The 23,945-nt window shown below is 37.9% G+C and overlaps 2 protein-coding genes across 5 annotated transcripts in view; both read left to right on the top strand.

The window, feature by feature from the left end:
- Positions 1–11,034, top strand: part of TNFAIP8 (TNF alpha induced protein 8) — a 58,293-nt gene extending 47,259 nt beyond the window's left edge. For all 3 annotated transcript variants that reach the window (XM_042455088.1, XM_042455087.1, XM_042455090.1), the window contains exon 2: positions 8,007–11,034. In XM_042455088.1, coding sequence (XP_042311022.1) covers positions 8,007–8,572 — 566 coding nt within the window. In that variant the 3' untranslated portion in view covers positions 8,573–11,034. The remainder of the gene's footprint in view (positions 1–8,006) is intronic.
- Positions 11,035–17,825: 6,791 nt separating this feature from the next.
- Positions 17,826–23,945, top strand: part of HSD17B4 (hydroxysteroid 17-beta dehydrogenase 4) — an 86,652-nt gene continuing 80,532 nt past the window's right edge. For both annotated transcript variants that reach the window (XM_042448674.1, XM_042448673.1), the window contains exon 1: positions 17,826–17,975. In XM_042448674.1, coding sequence (XP_042304608.1) covers positions 17,918–17,975 — 58 coding nt within the window. In that variant the 5' untranslated portion in view covers positions 17,826–17,917. The remainder of the gene's footprint in view (positions 17,976–23,945) is intronic.

The raw sequence follows: 23,945 nt of genomic DNA, 5'->3' as shown, positions 1-23,945 counted from the left end.
GCCCTTGTTATCCTCTGCGGTTTGGTTCCAGGACCCCCCATGGATACCAAAATCTGTGGATGCTCAAGTCCCATTCAATACAATGGCACAGTAAAATGGCATCCCTTATACAAAATGGAAAAAATCAAGGTTTGCTTTTTGGAATTTCTGTATTTTTAAAGAATTTTCAAGCCATAGATGCTTTTATCCATGGATAAGGAGGGCTGACTAATTTTGCAAATCTTAAAATTACCCAAGCCTGCTGATACTTCCTCTTTGTGTATTGATAGTACGTAGTTTTCTGGCTGCATAAAGATCCATAATTAGAAAATGAGTTTGCCATTAGTACACAGCAGAGCATTACTTCATGAACTCTCACCACTGGCCACTCTTGCTGGATCTGACGAGAACTGGAGTCTAGCATGTTCCCCAATGGTTGTGTACTGGATTACACTGTCATATTTCTCTCAGTCTTCGGGGAAAGCAGTAGCAAACCTCCTCTGAACAAATCGTGCCAAGAAAAGCCCACAATAGTCTTAGGGTCAACAACCACAACATGCCTTTACCCTGTGTATGTGTACTAGTTGCCCTTGAGTTGGCCCCAACTCATGGAAATCCTGAGGATGAGATATCTCCTAGACCCTCGATTTTCCACTGCTCTGCTTAGGTCCTGTAAATTCAGGCCCATAACCTCACTGATTGAGTCTATCCTTCTGGCATGTAATCTTTCTCTCTTTCTGATGCCTTCCACTTTTCCTAACATTGGCGCATTCCAGACGGGCCCTATGGTGGCGCTTCCTGACGCGCCTTGCCCCTTGCATGTAACAAGGGCGTCAAAATGGCGGCACCCTATACAGATGGGCACCGCCATTTTGATGTGATGGACGCCTAGCGTCCGCACATCTCGGCGCCCTTGTGATGCCGCAAGGGTGCCATTGGCGCCTTGCGACATCACAACAGCGCCGCAAGAAGAACCCGCTTTTTGCGGGGTCTTTTTGCTGCGCGGAGGAGCCGCGTGGTTTGTCCGCTGCGGCTCCTTCGTGCAGCAAACACAGGTGGCAGCAGACTGCCCTTTTGGGCGGTCTGTAAAGTGCCATAATTGCCTTTTCAAGTGAGTCATGCCTTCTCATGATGAGCTCAAAGTTTGGCACTTGGTTTTGTCATCTTGGCTTCCAGAGAGCAATCATGTGTGATGTGATCAAGGACCCATTTGTTTGTCTTGTTGGCCATCCATGGTATCCTCAGCTCTCTTCTCCAGTGCCACATCTCAATTGAGTTGATATTCTTACTGTCAGCTTTCTTCACTATCCAGCTCTCACATCCGTACATGGTGATGGGGAATATAATGGTTTAGACAATTCTGACTTTAGTACTCAGTTGTATGTCTTTACACTTTATGAACTTATCTAGTTTTTTCATGGCTGTCCTTTCTATTCCTAATCTTCTTGTTTCTTGACTACAATCTCTGTTCTGATCAGTGTTGATGCAAAGTATAGAAAATCTTTTATCTATTTCGTTTTCCTCATTATCTGGTTTGAATTTACGCAGATCCTCCAAGGTAATTTTTTTTGTTTTCTTTTTGTTGAGCAGTAAGGCTGTCTTTGCACTTTCTTCTTTGATCTTCCTTAATAATTGTCTATGATGTTTTCCATTAGTTGTATGGTATCATCCACAAAACTTCATTTGTTGGTGTTCCTTCCTCCAGTCTTCCTCCAGTCTTTACTCCTCCTTCTTCTGAGTCTAGACATGCTCTTCATATGATATTTTCTGCATATAAGTACAGTGGGTCCTTGGTATCAGTTGGGGTTTGGTTCCAGGACCCCTGTGGATACCAAAATCTGTGGATGCCTAGATCTCATTGGATACAATGGCATAGCAAAATGCCGACCTTTAGATAAAATGGCAAAATCAAGGTTTCTGTTTGGAATTTAAATTTTTTTGGTATATTTTCAAGCCATGGATGCTTAAATCCATGGATAAAAACTCTGTGGCTATGGAGAGCCAACTGTAGAACAAGTAGGATGATAGAATGCATCCTTGTCTGACCCCTTTGCCAATTAGGAACCATTCTGTATCTCCATATTATGTTGTAATCATAACCTCTTGTCCTAAGTATAGATTTCTCATCAGGACTATCAAATGTAGTAGCACTCCCATGTCTTTAAGAGCATCCCATAGCTTTTTGTGAATTATACAGTCAAAGGCTTTGCAGTAGTCTATAAAGCACATGCAGATTTTCTTTCTGGAATTCCTTGGTGTGCTCCATTAACAATTGTATTTTTGCATTGTGATCCTTATTGCCTCTTCCTTTTCTGAACCCCGCTTCCCCCTCTGGGATTTCTCTTTGCTTATATAATGGTCGTGTGTGCACGTTGTTGTGGCAGCACACACATGTGCTGCCATTAAACACCATGGGGCTTGATGTCCCATGGTTTTTGGCATTCATGTATGTGTGGATGAGGGTTCGGAATAGAACCCCCATGGATATTAAGGGCTGACTGTATTCTGTTTTGCAGTACATATATTTACTTCTGCAAAATATTCATACTTAAAGAATAGTAGCTCAGACACAAATTGTGTAACTCCCTGTTAATGAGTCAGCTGTGTAGAAGGACATTTCACAAAACCTTCCCTAAAGTTTCTCAATTGCCACTTGCCTGGGATAAGTAATAACTCAAAAGCAAAGAGGCAATGTTAGTTTGTTTAGTATTCAAATTTTCTCCTAGCATAAAATCAAAACCCACAACATTTTTAAAAGTTCAGCTAATATCTTATTTTACAAAAGTTAAAAAAAAATAATTCTATTAAGAGCTACATAATCTAAAAAATAACAGCACAGCACACCATATTGAAAACACCCCTCTACATTATGAACTGCCAAAGAGCTGCCTAAATAAAATGGTATTTGCCTGCCAATGGAAAGCAGAGAGAGGGCCAACCAAACCTCTTCTGTTAAAATGTAGTGTTAAATACGGGCTAACTTACAGCAGAGTTGAGCCCTTTTATAGCATCAAACAAATCACTGCTTATACATTTTTGCTCATGCTTGATGGTCACATACTATACTTCGATCAGTTTGGCTTGTTAAGGTCATGAAAATACAACTGAGCTTTAGGTAAGATGCTGCTAGGCTTCAGTGCAATAAAAGGAGCTGAAATATATATGTAGAGTATGAAGTTTCTTGTCTAATTAGATTGTAAAAATGCCAGAGCAAACAGTGGAAAGGGAATGGTCACCCTGAGAATAATTAAGTTGGAAAGTATTTGCTGTCAACACTGAATGACTTTAATAAATGCCATCTTGCATAATGTTGTGAATATAACAGTTGAGGTTCTTTTACATTTGGCTTCCAAATTGTTAAGTTTAAATTATTATATTCAGGTTGTTCCATTGCATTCTTGAAATCAAGAAGTGTTATTAAAATGAAGGCCTCCTTTTACAAAAGCACATTATCTCATATGTAAGGGTTCTTAGAAAACCTGTAGATGTTGACATATGAAGTAAGCCAGTTTCTTTAATCCTGAGTTCAGTTTAAAATATGCAGCCTGCATCTGTTTAGGATCATTCTGTTTTTTATGGCAAACGGCTGAGTGGAAGAGAGGAATCCAGTGTGTGTCTGAGGCTTTGTTTGTTTTTTCTGCTGTGGCAGTTACTGATTTTATTGTCACCTGCGATTTCACCCATTTCACTTCTGATTTTTGTCAATTGCACCCCCATCTGTTTCTTTCTCATGCAATTTCTCTTTTAATCTCTGCTTGCCTTTCTTCCTCTTTATATTTCCCATATCTGTCTCCTTTCTCCTATTTTTTATTTGTACTGTTTCATTGCCTCCCTTAACTTGTTCTTGTCCAAATGTAGGCAAATTGCCACCCCTGGATTCTTCCAGAAAACAGAATTCACCCTAACTATAATCCATTACTTTATTCAGCAGTGGAATTTCCTTTTAGTGCTTTCTTCAAGGAAATGAAACTACTATATTGCTCCCTTTTTGTTGGTCATTGACTGTTGTTCCCCCCAAGCAATTCATTGCAATAGTTAAGTGCCAGTTGTTTGTGTTCAAGTTGTTTTTGACTTAAGACAAATTTGTCATGGCTTTTCTTGGCAAGTTTCTTCAAAGAGGTTTTTCCATTGCCATCCTCTGAGGCTGAGTGTGTGTGACTTGCCCCAGGTCAGACTGAGAATGTGTGACTTGCCCAAGACCCTGGGTTTACATAGCTGAGCTGGGATTCAAACCCTGGTTTCCAGAGTCCTAGCCAAATGCTCAGACCACTGCAATATGCCAGTCCTACAAAATAATTCACAAATCATCAAACTTTTATCTTAAAATTCTAAAAAAAAACGAAGTGTGTTTATGTCATGCTGATTGAGTTATATAATGCAAAAATAAATAATTGCACATAAATGCATGTGACATTCTGAAGCACATTTTATGTGCTAAGCCTAATTATCTTTATGTTTTCAGTCATTTCTTTTAAAAATAGGATTTCTAGGGTTACTTCTTTAACAAAACAGAATATCAATTAATGGTAGGGCAGCTTTTTAAGAACCTTGTGATAGTAGCACAGATTTATTGCGGCCACAAGAAAGGCCTTGTACATAGGCCATGTGTGTAGTTGAAACACATGTGCCCATCATGTGATCCCAGTTGCTAGATTTAAAATAGATCACAGTAGTTCCTCTACCATATGAGTAGCCTCATCTGTTAAATTCTGGTTATTAAAAGATATGAGAGTTAGAATAAACCTTTTAGCCTGTGAACAATAGCAGTATCTTTGCCATGAACATTTGGGACACATTCCAAGTTCCAGAATTATATCTGTAGGAATCTGCCAGATATAATTTTGGAACAGGGAATACAGTCTTATGGTTCATTAGTAATTGCTCAACAAGTATTGTCTTGCATGATAATATAGATAAAACTGTGTGCTAATTCATGTTGTTAGATTTTTTAAAATCTCAAAAGAATATTCTACTTACTATCATAACTTCTAAAGTAAATAGCTTTATGAAACAAAATCATATATATATTTCTTCAGTCTGTTCTGTGGGTAGGTGTGGCATACCTTGCTTACAAGCAAAAGCAATGTGTATCAATAATAGAATGCAACCTTAAAACAGATGGCACCTTCCTTTGTATCATAAATTATATTTTGAATGATTTTTTAAACAGACTTCCCTATATGTGAAAAGGAGCTAGTAGAACTTCGAAGTGCACATTATGCTACTGCAAAAGTATAGATAAGCAACCCTGGACTGAATATATTTTATGTAATTCTTGTCTCATGTCTGTATCTTAAAATAGAATTGGAAACTCTATAGAAAACAAACCAAATAGCAGGTGAAATGATCAAGTAGTTTGTGAAACTTGAGTATGTGGAAAGGCTAAACACTCTGTGGATTTTTATTTTAGACTTAACAGCTAAAGCAGAACAGACTGGAGGCTTATAAACAATCGTAGAAAAATGAAGAGAAGAGTGAGATCTTGTCCTATTCCATCTCAGTTTAGAACCCATAGACACTCAAATGGTTTGACAGTACATTTGAGACAGACAAAATGTTTCTTCACACAAAGTATACTTAATTAATAGAATTTCGGTGGCATAAGATGGAGTAATGATAATAGATAAGTCAATCAGCTCTGAAGATGACAGCTTTTCAGAAGCAGTGCACCATCCAGTACTAGTTGCTTGTACAACAGCATGGAAATGCTATAGCCCAGTGATTTCCAGAGTGGGTGGTATGCCCCCCTGGGGTGGTGAAAGTGATGGTGAGGGGGAAAGGGGTGGTGGTGGGGAAGTTCAGTTAAAGTATTGGCTTGCAATAAAAACAAGGAACCACCAGCCTTTAGGACTGATGGGGATGAGGGTTGCATGAAACTTCTGATCAGGGTCCCTTAAACTACCACGAAGCCTCATGTCATGTAGTAGTATCTCCCGCTCTTCACTTGTCTGGACAAGCTCACTCTCTTAGCTGCATCTTTCACTAGTAGTGGCAGGAAACTCTTGCAAGGGCTGGATGCAAAGCATCATTTTGTTTCCTTGGACAGACTGACTGACTGGAGCAAAGGATTAGAGCATGCTGCAGTCAGGAAGAAGCAGTAGCAAAAGGTGCTGTCAGATTTGAGACCCTGCTTAAGCTTTGTGTGCTCCAGCCTGCTCTTGTTTTTTGTTTTTTGTTTTCATCATACAAGCTGAGAGAAGAAGTCTACAATCCAGAGGATGTAGCCTCTGTAAACCTATTATACACACACTGCCTGTGCCAATCTTTGTCCTGGCAAAAAAGATTGACAGTCCTTCCTCACTGGGGAGAGGCTTCTCCCTTTGCACCTGGTCATCTTGGGAACAACAACGGAGCAGCTGGCTGACCAATGACCAAGAAGCTTCTTGTTCGCATTGGCCTTTGCAACAAAGCTGGCATGGGTGAGATGCTTCTCTGTCATTGCTCAGCCAGCTGCATGGTTGCTGCTCTGACAGCACCCAGATGCAAAGGGAGTAGTGACCAAGCAGCCAGTCAAGCAGTGACTGAGAAGCTTCCTGTCTGTGTCATCCTTTATCTCAAGGCTGGCACCAGCAAGAGGCTTCTTGGTCATTGCTCAGCCAGCTGCTTGGTTGCTACTCCCAAGGTGACTGGGTGAAAGGGAGCAATGACCAAGATTGGTTGTTTTAAATTTGCAATAGAACAGTATACTTACTATCAGGAAATAGGCATGGGGGGCACTAGGCTTGTTACTCAAGAGGAAAAGGGGGTGGCCCAATAAAGTTTGGGGACCACTGCTCTATCCTTTAAAAACATAAATATTAGCCCAGATTTCTATAAGTCAGTAGCTTCCAGATATGTTGAACTGCATTATATCCAACTGACATTACCATTGCCCCTTTAGTTATCAAGAAAGAAAAGAGAGAGGGCAGAGTGGAGAAGCCACATACACCATCGTCTGCCCTTTCTGGTGAAAGTACACATCTACTCTTCCATTCTCAATCAGTCCAATGAACTGTCATAGTAGTTGATACTGTGGGACCAGGAACTGGCATATGCACACAGGAATAGAAATACAAAACATGGATCAGAAAAGCAGTGCTGTATTCCTCAATTGTTTGCTCTTTTTTTTGTATATTTTAGCTGTAGTGTTTTTAAATTTGTAAGGCCCCTTGAGTCCCAATTTTAAGAAGAAGGTGGGTACAAATATTATTATTAAGGGGAAGCTTACTGGTCCTGGCACCTGGATGATACTGGAGGGACCCCCTGATGTTCCACATCCAAATAGACATCAATAGCCTCTTTAATATACATTTTACATTTTTTGTGCAGAGATTCTTTGTGCCATTTGATTCCTTTTGTATGACAGTTGTCATCCTGACTGAGATGGCAAGTGGATTGTGAAACCGGCTTTCAGATTATCTGTTATTACTCTTACAGAGAGCTGAAGACTAGTGGAGAGAGAGATCAGGGATTAGGACAGGAGCAGGGCCTGGGGAAGAACTTTGTGGACATGATTTCGCCACTGAAAGATGCCCATTTCTGCTATATTTACTCAAGAATAATTCATTATGGTCACCTGGGTGATTACATTCTTATTGGACACCTAACTAACTAATTTACCAGGTGTTTGTTCTTCTTCCTGCTAATGAAACTATATGAACTTTTACATTTTCCCCACAAAAAAATGGCTGAATTGTCCAATAATTATTGCCCTTACTTTTGAAAAATTCTGTACAATATATAAGATAAATAATATATTGTGTAACATCCTTTAAAACAGTAATAATTCTAATATATAATATCAAATACATTCTCTAAAGTAGTATAAAGATTTTAATTCAGTGTTACTAAACAGACTTTGAAGACTATATAGGACATTTAATCAGTACTTTCATATAGAAACTATCTAAAACATAAATAGAAAATGTTGGTCTTAATCAGTGATTTAATATTTTTTCCCTTGTGGTATTTTCGGTTACCTTAATCTATAGTCTCTTCAGACATACTGATATTAACCACATATACTTATTTTCTTTTTCTTCTTCTAGTGGCTACAGATGTCTTCAATTCCAAAAGTTTGGCCATTCAGGCCCAGAAGAAAATTCTTGGCAAAATGGCATCCAAATCTATAGCAAATGTTTTGATAGATGACACTAGCAGTGATGTTTTGGATGAGCTCTACAGAGTGACAAGAGAGTACACACAAAACAAGAAGGAGGCAGAGAAGATAATTAAAAACCTCATTAAGACTGTTATCAAGTTAGCAATCCTCTACCGGAATAATCAGTTTAATCAGGAAGAGATCATGCTTATGGAGAAGTTCAAGAAGAAGGTCCACCAGCTGGCTAAAACTGTGGTGAGCTTTCATCAAGTGGATTATACTTTTGACAGAATTTTTTTGTCAAAATTGTTGAATGAGTGCAGAGACCTGCTCCATCAAATTATTCAGCGTCACCTAACTGCAAAATCTCATGGACGTGTCAACAATGTATTTGATCACTTCTCAGATTGTGAATTTTTGGCAGCTTTGTACAATCCATTTGGATCTTACAAGACTCACCTGCAGAGACTTTGTGAAGGTGTCAACAAAATGTTAGACGAGGGCAATATATAAGTAACTGCAGTGGTGGTGACTGGTTGTATAATAGGCTGAGGACTACTGGTGGTATTATTGGCTGAATGAATGAAAGCATGAAGAAAGTCTGGAAAAATGTGTGGCTAGTAAATGCTTAAAATAACTTTTCAGCAGATTGGCCCATTATTTGGGGTTGCCTATTCTTTTACCCACTTACTCAGTATTTTGAAGATGAAATAATAAAGCCATGAAACTGGACTGTTCAAGAGAAGTAGGGCTCTGTAAAATAAAACAGAGAAATTGTGTAATCATATTTCTACATGTAGGAGAATATTTATAATCAGCCAAAAGATCTGTATTTTTATACACAAGAAACATGATTGGCACATACATGATAACTGGATGTAAGATTTAACAGGAGTTAAAATTAAACAGAACCTGTTTTCGTCTTTTAAAAACCATATATGCTATACATAATTGCTTAGGACACATGCTTCTTAATTATATTGTCAAAACAGTTGGGTTGAGAGATCTGATTGTCATTTGAGAAGGCAAAGGACTGTATGATCACCAGTGAAACTTTCACAGCTACCAGGCAGTTCATCTTGTGTGTTCCATTTGTGTGAACTGACATCTCCACAGCTATAATACCCCATAACAGTAGTATTTCTTCAAGCTGTTACCCTGTGCTTATTCTCAGGATATATTTCTCTTGTTCAGGATGTGGTTTCTTAAAAAAAAAAAATGCTTCCATGAAAACCCAGCCTAAATCTCTTAATCTGATAGATTTTACTGCCAAAACAATTGAACTAGACCTGCCTCATATGAATCTGCCCATAGTCATCTCATCTAGGTGTTGTGTTAATCTGTAGTACAGTAAATGTGCATGATTTATCAGGTGGCTGGTATTGATGTGATTATATATCCTTGCTACTTTTAAATAACTATAGACACAAAAAGTTCATTAGTGGTGCATGGTCAAAGGAAGCAACTTTATACATGCACCTCTGTTCCTTCTCTCAATAGGAATACATGGGGATGTTGTCACCATCAGAGCTTGATAATTTACAGTATAAAAGGAACTAGTTACATTACCCTGATCACAAAATAGGCTATAATTTGTTACTGCAGTCCAAAAAGTAACTTGCTGGATTACTCGTCTCTGATGTTACCATTATTGCTACTATTGTGCAATTCAAAAAAGTTCCTCTCATTTCTGGTCATCTTAATTCTGAATAAACTGCACCACCATTCTAGCGTACCTGCACAACATAGCCATACGGAGATAACATATGCTTTGGGCAGGCACACAGAAGTAGTAATTCACTCAATCCTTCATACTTCCCCACCTTCCTCAAACAATTTCTCTAAATCTCATGCCTGAGCCAGCCCCACATGTCCAAAGAAGTGCTGCCTCCTCCTCTAAACACTATCATAGCTCACACCAACCCAGGCAGCCCAAGTGTCTACTCTCTGCCACGGTTTGAAGCAGCCTGACTGGCAAGGCAGCCTCTGTTGCACTCAGACTAACTGACTAATTCCCTCCCTCTTTTTTGATAAGAGGAAGGCAGAACAATTTTTGAAAAGTTAAAAAATTCTGGTGCAACCATGCTTTCATGTTTCTCCTCCCATCCCTCACTCCCTTCTTATTATTGGCTCATCTGCCCCTCACTTACTCTAACCCATCCCACAAAGAGACAGCACAGGGCAGCCATCCATGTGATCCTCCCTCTTCCATCTATTACTCACACCGAGTCTACAGTTTTGGTAATGAGCCACAGGCAATAACACTGAAAAGTCCTGTCTGAAAAAGTAACACCATTCTGTCACATTATTGTAAAAAATAACTTACTACCAAAGTACCTACAGTCAGCCCTCTCTCTGTAACCATGAATTCAACGATTCACAGCTTGAAAATATGCCAAAAATTATTTTTTCCAAATGTTGCAAATGGCAAACCTTGATTTTTGCCATTTCATGTAAGGTATACTATTTTACTATGCCACTGTATAGAATGGGTCTTGAGCAGATAATGTGCATGAACATGATATCTTTCTTATCTATGTGAGCATCTCTAGACCAAGCTGACAAAATACAGAAATCCTTCAGGAAAAAACATGCATGGTAATTTTGTGTTAAACAAAACACAAATTATTATTAATATTGTGCTCATGAAAGCTGTAGTACTGTCTGTGTATATAACCTATAGTAAATGTATAGGAAATATGAGGGGAAACAGCTTATAATTTCAGCAGCTTCAATAAGATTTGTTAAAATATTTGGGTGAAATTAGGACTACCAAAATGAGTATGTTGAAAAATGTAATATTTTTCCATGTCAAACAAATGAGAAGAATTACACATGGAGAAATATATTTGCTGTTTATTTAATTGGCAGTTTTTATGCTTTTATAAGTAAACAGAATATTTGCACTCCAAATTTTGTGTCTGATTTTTGTGGCATAGCAAATCAAAAAATTAAATATGAGCAACTTAATTAAATCCAAAGTGGGTTTTCTGCTTTCTTCACAAGATTCTGTTGATTAATATAAGTACAGCCAGCCCTCCATATTTGCAGCTTTGACTATTGCTTATTTGCAGTTTTGATTAATATGTTTTAATTTGTGTTTTTTCTATATTCACATGGGTCCTTTACCCCTAACCCCAGTGAATGTGGAGGGGACCACTGTATTCTATTCCCCATGCTTTTGCCAGATACATGCTTTTTGTGCTGCCAAAAGACATCTAGCATCCTGAGGAGATGTCATACATCTAGGTTACTCCTCATCAGCAAAACTTGAATTAATGCTAATAGAAGCTGTTCATATGCTTTTGAAACAATTGCATTGGACCAAGATATACTGAGAATATAGAAATCTTCAAGCAAATTTGTGTTAGATGTTCAGGTGCTGTCTACCTCTGGAAAAGAGCATACAAGTCATGCAGGTGATATGTAATACTCTTAAGGTTGTTCCTCACCAGCACACATAGCTGGAATAATTTGCACTCAGTGGAACTTACATCTCTTTAGTCATGCATTTTATTTGCATTTTATGTGGCAAAAATCATATTAAACATCCTAAATGAGCTGTAACAAAAATAAACCAGTCTTTGCTACAATAACCCCTTGTTAGAGAACTTACCAAAGGATTTGCTGTATTTCTGTCTACTTGTTTGTTTTTTATTTCAGTTTTTTCCCTTTTTGGAATGTCTTTTTCCAAATCTTTATTTATTGTAATCTTTATACTTCATAGGCGCAGTTTTAAAAGCTGAATCCTCCCTCCCACAATAATACTGACTAGAATAAGCTCCATACTGAGGGGACTCGATATCATATTCTGATAGTCTCAGCATGATTATCAAAGATAATGGTATTATTTTTACTGTCTTATTTCCTTTCCTCTTATTAGTATAGGTTTGCCTTTTCCTCAGAAGATTTAAATAGAAGCCAGGCATTGATTTCTGAGGTGCTGTTTATCATCTTCCATAGGGCACTCTTTGTTACTTCAGTGTTTTGACCTCAAGTGATTGTGGTAAATTGATTTTGCTGTTCTATGCCTCCCCACCATTAGTGTTAAGCTCTCACTCCCATTTGTAGTTTAATACTTTGATCTTCAGGACTTCTAAATTCTATTTTTGGAAATTGAAATTGATTGTTAAACTCTTCAGAATAAAGGGTTTGGGCTTTTTTAGCCAAACTTCCAAATTGGTCTTTGTCTCAAGTAGTTCTTGCAAGTAAATATAAGAGAGCACAGCTTTCCTGTGAAAGTGGGAAGTTAAACACTTCTCAAAATAGTTTGTGTCTGACAATTTATTCTTAACTGCCTACCATGTATTGCACAATAAATAGTTAAGAGTTGCTTGTCAGTAAATTCAGGAAACAGCTTTTCAGCTAATGTTGCTGACAGATTATCAACTTGGTGTCTCACAAATCTTTTACTGTTTCCTGCTCAGAGGTGGGACCAGATTCACTTATGTTGGTAAGCTAAACAAAAAATACAATTTAATTCAGTTGCACCCATTTTTCTAATCTACCCTGGTCCTTTTGAGATTTGGAGAGAAAAAACAGGTACATAGATTTTAAAAAACCCATTTTGCTCTGTCCCATCCCCCTCCAAATCCTTCTATTCCCTGTGTTACTTTCTTAAAATCTCATCTCCTTTCCTTCCACTTTATTTAGTTTAAAGATCCTCACATTGCTCCCTGGTTCCAGGTTTAAGAACTTAGAATTATTATTTGGGGGCAAATCAGGAGCCTATGTGTTTCTACTGGAGAGTAAAGAAAGACCATCTGGATGCAAAGAAGACTATGGCCATTTCTGTTTGTGACATACACTTTTTAATTCCCAAACTCTGAAGAACTAAAAAAAGTGAGGTGTTCTGCAAACATAAATGAGATGTAGGGTTTGAATAAAGAATCACCTGAGAAAAGTAAATCTTCACGCCTCTTTAGCCCTATGGCACATTTAGCTGAGCATCAAAACTGTGTTTTAAACAAAAAGAAGTGTCTGCCACTTAATTCAGGGAAGTTCCAAGGTTAGGTTATGCTAGAGATGCAAAATGCCCAGTTAATAAAGTTCAAAACAGTTTCTTCATTTTTCATACGATCCAGAGGGGCAATTTAATGAAGCAGTTCTTCAGCAAGAGACTATTTACACAAGTTCTGTTTATTAGTTTGTCTGGAGGTTAGCTCTTTGGGGCATAAAACCTAGAAGGATTTTAGATTTTGTTGGCAAAACAATCTCTTCTCTCCACCCCCACCCCAGGATGCTCAATATTGGCAGTTGGTCTTAGAAAACTGATTGCATCTCTGGAATGAAAAGCATGTCAGTGCAGTAATTAAAGCGGAGAATGATTGCTGTGTGTAACTTCTACAACTGTTTTTAATGTTACAATGTGAATATGGGAGTGTTAAAGAACTGCCTCTGCACCTATGTAATATGTTCTCATGACAGAGTAAGGGGGCTGTACCACTGTGCTATATACATGTGGTTTTGCATATGTTAACCCTTTATCATTTGCTTTCTACTAGTCTAATAGAAAAATTACTGTAATGCTTTCCTGTTCTGGTGCCTTCAGATCTAAGGTGTTGCAATACTGACTATTGGACTATATACCCTTTAGCCTACTATCTTTAGTCCAAATTCCTGCATGCCTGCTTTGGTGCAGCATTAGTGTGTGCTACAAAAGGCAGATATGAGGGGGGAATGTCCACCACTCTTCCAGCTTAGGAATACATATAAATGGAGAGGAGAAAGTGACTGTTTGTTTACTTAATTGATTCATTTTTATCCTGCCCTTTTCCAATAAGACTCAAGACAGCTAACAACATATTTAAAACCAATACTGATTAAAACTACACAAAGTCGTTAATAAAAGTATAAATATAAAAGTTATTTAGAAAGCAATTAAACAATTCTAAAGTTAAAACATTAAACATTAAAAACATCAAAATTAAATTAAAAATTAAAGACCATATACATATTCTCAAAACAGCATTAAAACCTTACCCAGTCACTTTTCAAACACCTGATGACATAAAAATGTTTTGACTTGCTGACAGAAGGAGAGCAAGGATGGGGCCATCCTGGACTCTCTAGGGAGATATTCTGGATATTCTAAGTCTGGGAACAGCCACTGAAAAGATCCCCTCCCTTGTTCCCACCAAAGGAGATTGGAAATGTGGGACAGGAGAAGGGCTTCTCCAGATGATCATAGAGTTTTGAGGGGCTCATACTGAGAGATACAGTCCTTCCCTGGACCCTAGCTGTATAGGGCTTTATAGGTCAAAACCTGGACTTGCTCCTAGAAACAGACAAGCAACCAGTGGAGATATGTCACAAGAGAGTTGTGTGCTCCCTGTAGCCAGCTCACATTAACAATCTGGCTGTAGCTCATTGAATGAACTGACGTTTCTGAGCACTTTTCAAAGATAGCCCTACATAGAGTGCATTACAGAAATCCAGATGGGATGTAACCAAGACATGTACTACCGTGGACCGATTTTTTTTAGGGGAACGCCATCAAACACAAATCCCTATTTCCAGATCTGTCTTTCAACTGAGCAGGAGCACCTCTGTCTTGTCTGGATTAAGCTTCATTTTTTTCACCATCATTCAGTCCATTGCAACTGCCAGGCACCGGTTTAGCACAGGAATAGCTTTCTTGGAATTACGTAGATGGAAAGAAGTGATTTGAAAGCACACTTTTCTTGAGTTACTGGATTTTAGGTCTCTGTTGTTGTGTTCTTTCACATGGAGAACCTAATGTGAATGTATCATGGGGTTTTCTGGGGATGAGAGTGTGTTACTAATATTCAAGAATTTCTCTGTAGATTGTCTATTCCTATAGTGAATTCATTTCTTTGATATTTCTCATAAGAGTTTTAAAAATAACATTTGATTATTCAGAGTCTGACAGCAGATTAACAATTGTTCCAGTAGTGATAATATAGGCTCTCTCATTATTAAGATAAAACTAGAACTGATAAGAAATGAAATGTTGTGAGGCTGGGGCAAAGTAGAAATGAAGATACTGAAGTAATTGTGCTGGGTATGTGTTTTCTTTTTGGTAATACAATACTTCCTCTAGTGGGAAAAACCTGAACTTTCCCTCGAAGCCAAGATGACTAATTGAGGCTTCTTACATCCATAAAACGTATCCAGGAGTAGCCCTGATGACCATATAGCAAAGTAACACAATGTCTAAAATCCACCAAACCGTGATATCATTATTGGCCAACCAAAATACACAAACAACATGATGCAAGCTTTCAAACCTCCACTGGTGTCTTCATCAGGGAAAGATGTAAAAATTATATAGGAGAGGAAAAATTTATGACGTTGTTAGCATCAAGCCTTTATTGGTTGGCCAATAAAGGTACCATGGTTTTGTGGATTTTAAACTGAGACTGTTGTACTTTGGCCATGAGAAGGCATGACTCAATAGAAAAGCCAATAATGTGGAGCAAAGTAGAAAGCAGTAAGAGAAGAAAAAGACCACATTCCAGATGGAAAGATTCAAGGAAGCCAAGACCTTATCAAGGGTTCTTGAAGACAGGGAGACCTGGAGGTCTTTCATTCATTTGTTGTCTTGCTGTGTGCCTTCAAGTTGTTTCTTTTCAGTAATGGCCTAACATTAACCCCCATGGGGTTTCATTATTGTTGTTGTTGTTACATTTTTTTTAATATCCCATCCTTCTCCCAATACTGGGCCTGAAGGTAACATACAACATTAAAAAACAGTACAGTTAAAAGCATACCAAAATAGTACATTAAAACAGAATGAAATTAATGCAAAAATTAAAACAAATCATATGTTGAGGCTGAGAGAGTGTGACTTGCTCAAGGTCACCCATGGGTTTACATGACCAGAGTTGTAGTCCAGTGCTCAAACCACTACACCACAAGGATTGCCACCAGTCAAAGTCCTCTTGATGGCAATGAGCAACAGTGGAGATTCTCACACTGGCAAAAAAAGACAGGAGCATAGCAACAATATTGCGCAACAATGTGATCATTATCACATGATGTCACACAATGTTGCCATTATCCTGTTAATACAGAGGAATTCTAGTGCTGTTTTTCATTCATGTAAAATCCCTGTGAACAAAACGCGGTGCTAAAATTCCTCTTTATTCATGGGATAATTGTGACATCATGTGATAATGTTCACATTATTGCACAATATTGACTGGATCATAACGCGATGCTCCTGTCGGGCCCAGCCTGGCTGAGGACTCAGGAGAGGACTCTGATCCTGAGCTTGAGCCTGGGCCTGAGCCTAACCCTAGCTCTGCCCTGACAGTATCAGCAGAGACTGGGACCCCAGAAGATATTCAGGAGCCAAACCTCCAGGCAGCAGCGCCTTCTGGAAATGTGGGCATTGAGGAGGAGGAGGAGACCAACATACCTACCTACAACCAGAGTTGATCTGAAAGGGCAGCCTCAGAGGCTTTGTATCAAATAATAAGGGATGCCATCTGACTCAGCCATTGTCTTAAATGAGAAACACACACATATATATTCAAAATTTATAACGCGCTGTAAGTTTACACTGTACAGCATTGTACATACCATCAGTTAAAAACAGAATAAAATATTCGTTCGTCTGTTATATTTCTTAATAAATATTTATTTTAAAAACCAGAATAAAATAAAATAAAGCTGCCTGTGGCATACATTCTACATCAGCAATTAAATTTATTTATAAATACATATTAATATTAATAATATTACTTAATATTTAATACATATTGCTTTATAATATTATTTAATATACTATTTAACATGTATTATGTTTTATAATACTTAATATATTATTTATTATTTAATTTAATATATTTAACACATACTGTACTATGTTTATAATATTATTTAATATGTTATCTTAATTTATTATTTAACACATGTTATTTTTATATTATTTAATATATTATTTAACACATGTTATGTTTTATAATATTATTTAATAGATTTAATTTATAATTTAATTTAATGTTATTTAATATGTGTTTTATAATATTATTCATTATTTAATTTAATATATTATCTAATAGATATTATGGTTTATAATATTATTTAATATAGAATATGTTATTTAATTGAATATATTATTTAATACATAGTATGTTTTATAATACAATTTAATTAATATATTATTTAATTTAATATGTTATTTAATACATATTGTTTTGTAATACTGTATTATTTAATATTTAATAGATAATTTAACATGTATTATGTTTTATAATATTATTTAATATATTATTTATTATTTAATTCATTATATTTTAATACATGTTATATCATATTATTTAATATAATATTTTATTTAATACGTATTAAGTTTTATCATATTATTTAATATATTATTTAATTTCATGTATATTATTTAACACGTTTTATGTTTTATAATATTATTTGATATATTATTCAATTTAACATACTATTTAATCTGTCTTATGTTTTAGTGTGAAAACCCTCCTCGCATTATACACTCTCATAGCGCCGCCGTTCCACTTTTAAACGCCTCTGGACGCATTCTGGGATTTGCAGTTTAAAGCGGGGGCACTGAGCACGTTCAGCCAAGGAAGTGTTAGGCCTCGCTGAACTACAACCCCCAAAACGCAACGGGAAGCAGCCAGGGAATCGAACCCTGGTGTCCCAGAGAGTCCGACTCCTAGCCCAACGCTCAAAGCATCCCCCCTCATGAGTAACTACATTTCCCAGGATGCACGGTGCTAAGCCGCGCAGGCGCAGTCCCTCCTGCCCTTTGCCCAAGTCCTTCCCCCTTTACCTTTGGCTCTTGAGAGAAACTGCGGAGGAGGCGTGTCTCTGGGAGTCAGCAGCAGCAACAGCAACGTCTGCAGCAGCAGAAGGAGCATCATGTCTGCGCCTCTGAGGTTCGACGGGAGAGTGGTGCTGGTGACTGGCGCAGGAGGAGGTGAGAGCCTTTGCCTTCAGCAGGGGCTCCTCTGTGGGGCGCCTCCAAGTATATGGACCCTAAGGAGACCCCTGTCATGGGGTTTACCTTGGCAGGTCGCTTCAGAGGGGGATTGCCATTGCCCTCCCTTGAGGCTGAGAGAGTGTGACTCTACATGTTCAGACAGGCTTTTAAAACAGAATGTTTGCAAAGGGCCGGCTTGGGATGTGTTATCGCTTTTAAAATGTGTTTTTAATACAGTTTTTATCATATATATATATATATATATATATATATATATATATATATAATGTATTTTATTCTTTTAATAGCTGTCTATGTATTTTAACATGGGGATAATTCAATTCCTTTTTAATCCACTTCTTTTCTATGCCTGTTATTTCTTTTTTAAAATTGTGGTGTTCCAGTTCTGGGAAAAGAGCAGGATACAAACAATATATATATATATATATATACATACACATACATATACACATACATACACATACTGTGTTTTATTCTTTTAATAACTATCTGTTTTAATATTGCAATAATGTTATTCCTTTTTAATGTACTTTTTTTAATGTTGTGAAGTTGCTCTGAGTCCCAGTTCGAGGAAAAGAGTGAGATGCAAATGAATATAATAAACAAACACAACGCGGCCACCCACTACTTTTTCCATGGCTGAGCAGAGATTCGAACCCAGGTCTCCAGTGTCCTAGTCCAGCACTCAAACCACTACGCCACGATTGCGCTGGGACCCTGGCTCCTCTCCCATCTTTGCACCTGTCATTGTCATGGTTTGATCACTGGACTATATTCTGGAGACCAGGGTTCAAATCCCCGCTTGGCCATGAAAACCCACTGTCATTGCTGTTGCCTCATTGCATGTGGTTGGAGTGTGTTGGGCTGGAACTGGAGGAGACCCGAGTTCCAAATCTTCCCTTCAAGCTGCATCCGCACTTCAGAAAGAACACAATTTGGCACCGCTTTTACTGCCATGGCTGTGGGATGCTGGGAGTTGCAGTTTGTTGTGGCACCAGAACTCTCTGGCAGAGAAGGCTAAATAGCCCACAGAACTACAAATACCAGAATTTCATAGCATTGAGCCCTGACAGTTAAAGTGGTGTCAACCTGGATTATTTCTGCAGCCTCAGCCATGAAGCTCAGAGGAAGACCCTGGACACTTCCTAGCCTGACCTACCCAACAGGGTTGTTGTGAGGTTAAGGTTAGGGAGTTCACTTGAGACCTTTTTGGAGAAATGGTGAGATATGAAATAAAACCATTGATTCTATGTACCTCTAATTTGTAGCATTGAAGCCCACAGTTTGACTGTATCTCTTATGAAGCAATTATTATCATTATGACTGACCAAGATAAAGAGGTTCTGGCCTTTTTGACCCCTTTTCTTTAAATCACTGCCTCACAGCAGAGGGTTGCTCCAGATCTTGTTGCACTTCAGTTCCCAGCAACTATAGCCAATGGTGAGGAGCATTGGGAGTTGCAATCTCACAGTTTCTGGAGAGCCACATAATTGTAGGCTCCACTGTTTTTGCAAATGAAAAGAAGACCTTGTCCCCAGGCATTGAAAATTGAAATAGTCATTAAAAATACAGAGGTCCTTGGTATCCACTGGGATTTGGTTCCAGGACACACACACACACACACACACACACACCCCATGAATACTAAAATACATGGGTGCTCAAGTCCCAGTAAATATAATAGTACAATAAAATGGTTTCCCTTAGATAAAGTAGCAAAATCAAGGTTTTCTTTGGGGACTTTATTTCTTTATTTAAAATATTTTTAAATGTGGATGGTTGAATCCGTGGATAAAGGATCTGAGGATAGCGAGTGCTGACTGTATATATTAGGTACAGGACCCCAGGTTTTCCCAGACTTCTAATTATAAGGTTGTGCTTTGTTTAATTTATTGTTTTTCTTACTAAGAAATTTTATAATGTATTAAATAATTTTAGGACTGTCCCATATATAGTCCCCTTGTATAAAATAACAAAATTAAGGCTTGCTTTTTGGTATATGTGTATGTATAATGTTTTTGACTCTCCAGGGGTGAATCAGATGGATAAGGAATCTGCAGATGCAGAGGGCCAGCTGTATGTAGCACATGTTTTTTTGACTTCATCTGGGCAAAGGTTTACCTTATTGGCCGTGATTCCCGTATATTGTGGGTTAAAGGAGCCCTTTCCTAGGACTGCTTATTCTGGAATGAAACAACTACTAAAGAAGATGGCAAACACGGATAACAGGCCCAGCCTGTGTTTTGCAATACTGTATAGTACTTGCTACTGACTTGTTGAGCCAGTTCAAAATAATGGGTTATACTTCTTACACACTTTGTAAAGAGACATATCAATGCCCTGAATACTGATCCTTTTGATTCTAGGTTTCATCTCTTCCTCTTTTATTTCACTGGCTTTCTAAAACCATGCTTTCCAGTTAAGTTTTACTATATGTCTGCACAGAGGCAGATATCTTATATGATAGTATAAGCAAACAAAGCTAAATGGAAACACAGTACTGTCAACACTTACCTGAATTAACAAAATGCTTTGTGATCTGTCAGACTGAGTACCAAATAGGTGCTGTTGCCCAGTTCAGACTCTGCATCAATGTGGGATTTCAGTGGTACAGCACTTACACTAAAATGTCTTTTTAAAAAACTAATTTACATGGAATCTGTTTTCATTTAAAAAAAGCCAGACATGATGTGGAAATATGGATATGGTTTTGGGATTCTAGAACGAGCAGTTTAATAAATGGGTTAGTTCATTGGTTCTCAAATGGTGGAGCGTGACCCCTGGAGGGGCATGAGGGTTGCTTAAAGGGAGCATGAGACTCAGGCTGGAGCAATAATCTGGTTTGGCACCACTTTAGTTGTCCTGGATGCAGCCTTAGAGGCCCTGATTCCTCAGCCACCTCGTCTTCCCAAACTTTTTTAGGTGTGAAATGTACATGTGCATTGAATTAAATACTGCATTTACTTAAACAAAACTTTTCTAATTTGAACAATGCTGTTTACTTATAAAATGTAAAAACATGAATATACATGAATGTGCAAATGAAAATGTGCACAATAAACAAAATGTTTGTATTCATATATTACATTGAGTGGGAACCAGAGGTGATGTCTGCATGTAGATGTCAAAGGTGATCCCAAGGGTAAAACATTTGAGTGCTGCTGAATTAGTTGTACAACACAAGACTTAGGAGGAAGGGGACCTTTTCTGACTTAAGGGAAGAGATTTCTCAGGGTAGTTATTTTTGCTTCTTATTTATGAAAGGGTAAACAGTTTGCTACTGCATACTTTGTCCAAACACAAACCTAAGGTCTAGGCAGAAACAGAAAACAAGATTAATATTGTATATGCATTGCAATAGATTTGCTCAAGAAAATTACATCATAAAGTACTTATTTCTTAGTTTCTTACAAATGCATTTTCCTAGTTTGCATTAAATATAAATACGGTATGCTGAAATACTTTAAGAAGCTAGAAATCATGTTGATACTCTTTTAATTAAAATAGCACTGTTACTTTGTGGTTTGGCTCATGTTTCTAGTGTATAGGACTTCACTGAAAAAATAATTTAATCTTAATAAATAAATTGGTGTTTATTAATTAGAATTTGTTCTGCTCTTCCCATATAAGATGTTCTGGTTTCTTTCCATTCTTTCCACCGGATGACTCTTTTATTTTTGCTATTTTCCTCTATGTTTGTTACTCTCTAATTTTGGCAAGTGTTTCTCTTCAAGTCATGTTCTCACCAGTTGTATTGCAGCGTTTTGAAAATCAGCCAGCTATTACAACACCATTTGTTCAAATGTGCTAATTCAGCCCTACAGCATACACACTGAGAGTTAAGCCTTTATTCACATTTAACTTAAAGCTATTTTTGTATTCTCTTTCTCTCTCTTTCTGTCTCTCATACACACTCACACATACAGTATTCTAAATGTTTTATTTCCTTAATGTGCCCTTTCAAGTGTGTTGTCAAGAAGACTTCATTGCTGTCTGTGTCACACGAATGCTTCACGAGGTTCAGTCTCATACTGTTACTCAAAGATACAACTTGAATGAGATGTGAGACCACTGGTCTCTGTCCTGAGTGACTGCTGCTCTGCAGTCACAGCATTTCAAGCCTTCTATTTGACACCAAAACAATTAGAGAGATTTTGGAATTAAAACTGCGGCAACCTGGAGCAAACCCATCTTTGTAATCATAAGGGCCAGAATCATATATACTTTGTTGTTGTTGTGTGCCTTCCAGTGGTTTCTGACTTATGGTGACCCTAAGGCCAACCTATCATGGGGTTTTCTTGGCAAGATTTGTTGCCAGCATTTGCCATTGCCTTCCCTTGAGGCTGAGAGAGTGTGATTTGCTCAAGGTCACTCAGTGGATTTCATGGCTGAGCTGGCAGTCAAAGCGTAGTCTCCAGAGTTATAGTCCCAACACTCAAACCAGCTCATTCACACTGAACTGCCAGTTGTGCAAATAAGTGTACAGCACTGAGCGCGCACACGTACACACACACACACACACACACACACAGACAGAGCCTTGAGCACAACTATTGCAGAACAGTTTATTAGCTCCACACCTACCAAGCCAGAGGTGAACATGAAGATTTTGTGTGCATTTCTAAAAGATTAGCTGCCCTAGGGGCCACAATTACAAGATCTCTGTGACAGCAAAACCAGTTATGCAGTGTTATTTGTGCTCATGTGATATTGCAACAGGATTCTGGACAAGAACTTTAGAATGGAGAGAAAAGTTGAATTTTTTATTCTTCATGGAGAATGAGTCCATTGGACCTAATGCAAATTCAGAGTAGCCCTGATAACTAAAGTCAGCCCTCCACGTTTTTGGCTTTGACTTTTGCAGACTTGATTAATATGTTCTGTCTAGGAATTTCTACGTCTTCCAGTGCAACTCTGCCAGAAGTTGATCATATAGTCATGCTGGAGGACCTAGAGATTCCTAGATAAAACCTTCTCTAGGCATTTGTAGGTCTTTCAGTGTGATTCCATGGTCAATGTGTGGCAGAAGTTGACTATAGAATTATGTTGGAGGGCCTAGAGATTCATACAGAGGTGTTCCTCTGGTAAAAACAAAACAGTGTTTTTGTTATTTGTGGTTTTCCCAGTTTTATAGGGGTCCTGCTCTCCTAACCTCAGTGAATATAGAGGGCCCACTATACAAATGTTAAACTTTTCATAATACAAAAGTCAGGATCCATCACTGGTATTAAAGATCCATTAGTGGCCTAAAAGTAACTTATTTATAACTAAAAATATTAATCAATCAATTTTTCAAGTTCATTGGTCAATGATATCTATGTAAAGCCGCCTTTATGGCTTGTCCTAAAGCTGCAACTAGTGCAGAATCCTTTAGCTAGTCTTCTGAGTGGGCTGATCTGCTTAGAGCATGTAGCATGTCTACTGAAAAAATTTCACTAGCTTACTGTTTGGTAATGAGCCAGATTTAAGGAGTTATTCTTGGTGTAGACAGCGCTAACTAATTTTTGACCTGTTTATCCAAGAGATTGTTGTCTCACTTATAGAGCCACTTGGTTTGTGAAATCTTCTAGAGTGGTGGTTCTAAAACTCTGGTCCTCCATATGTCTAGGACTTCAGTTCCCGTAATTTTTGACTTATATAATAGGCCATACTAGATTGGACTTCAGGGAGCTGGAAATCCAAAACATACAACAGGCCAGAGTTTAAAAATCACTGATCTAGAGACCTGCAGATGCTACCATGTGCCCCTAAGATCTACTTGACAGTTGTTCAGAACAGCACATTTTTCAGGGTGGCAGCCATTACAACTGTAATATTATATATTATATATATTATATATTTTGTCCTAAATTTATGTTACAGTCCTGTAAGCTTACCTGTATTCAAGCCAGTGTCACTTACTTCTGAGTAAGAGGTAAATAAATGATACTGTTAATTTTTTTAAGA

This window comes from Sceloporus undulatus, chromosome 2, assembly GCF_019175285.1.
Source record: "Sceloporus undulatus isolate JIND9_A2432 ecotype Alabama chromosome 2, SceUnd_v1.1, whole genome shotgun sequence".
Lineage (NCBI taxonomy): Eukaryota > Metazoa > Chordata > Lepidosauria > Squamata > Phrynosomatidae > Sceloporus > Sceloporus undulatus.
The sequence above is the reverse complement of the archived record's forward strand: the minus strand, read 5'-3'. Positions and strand labels throughout refer to the sequence as shown.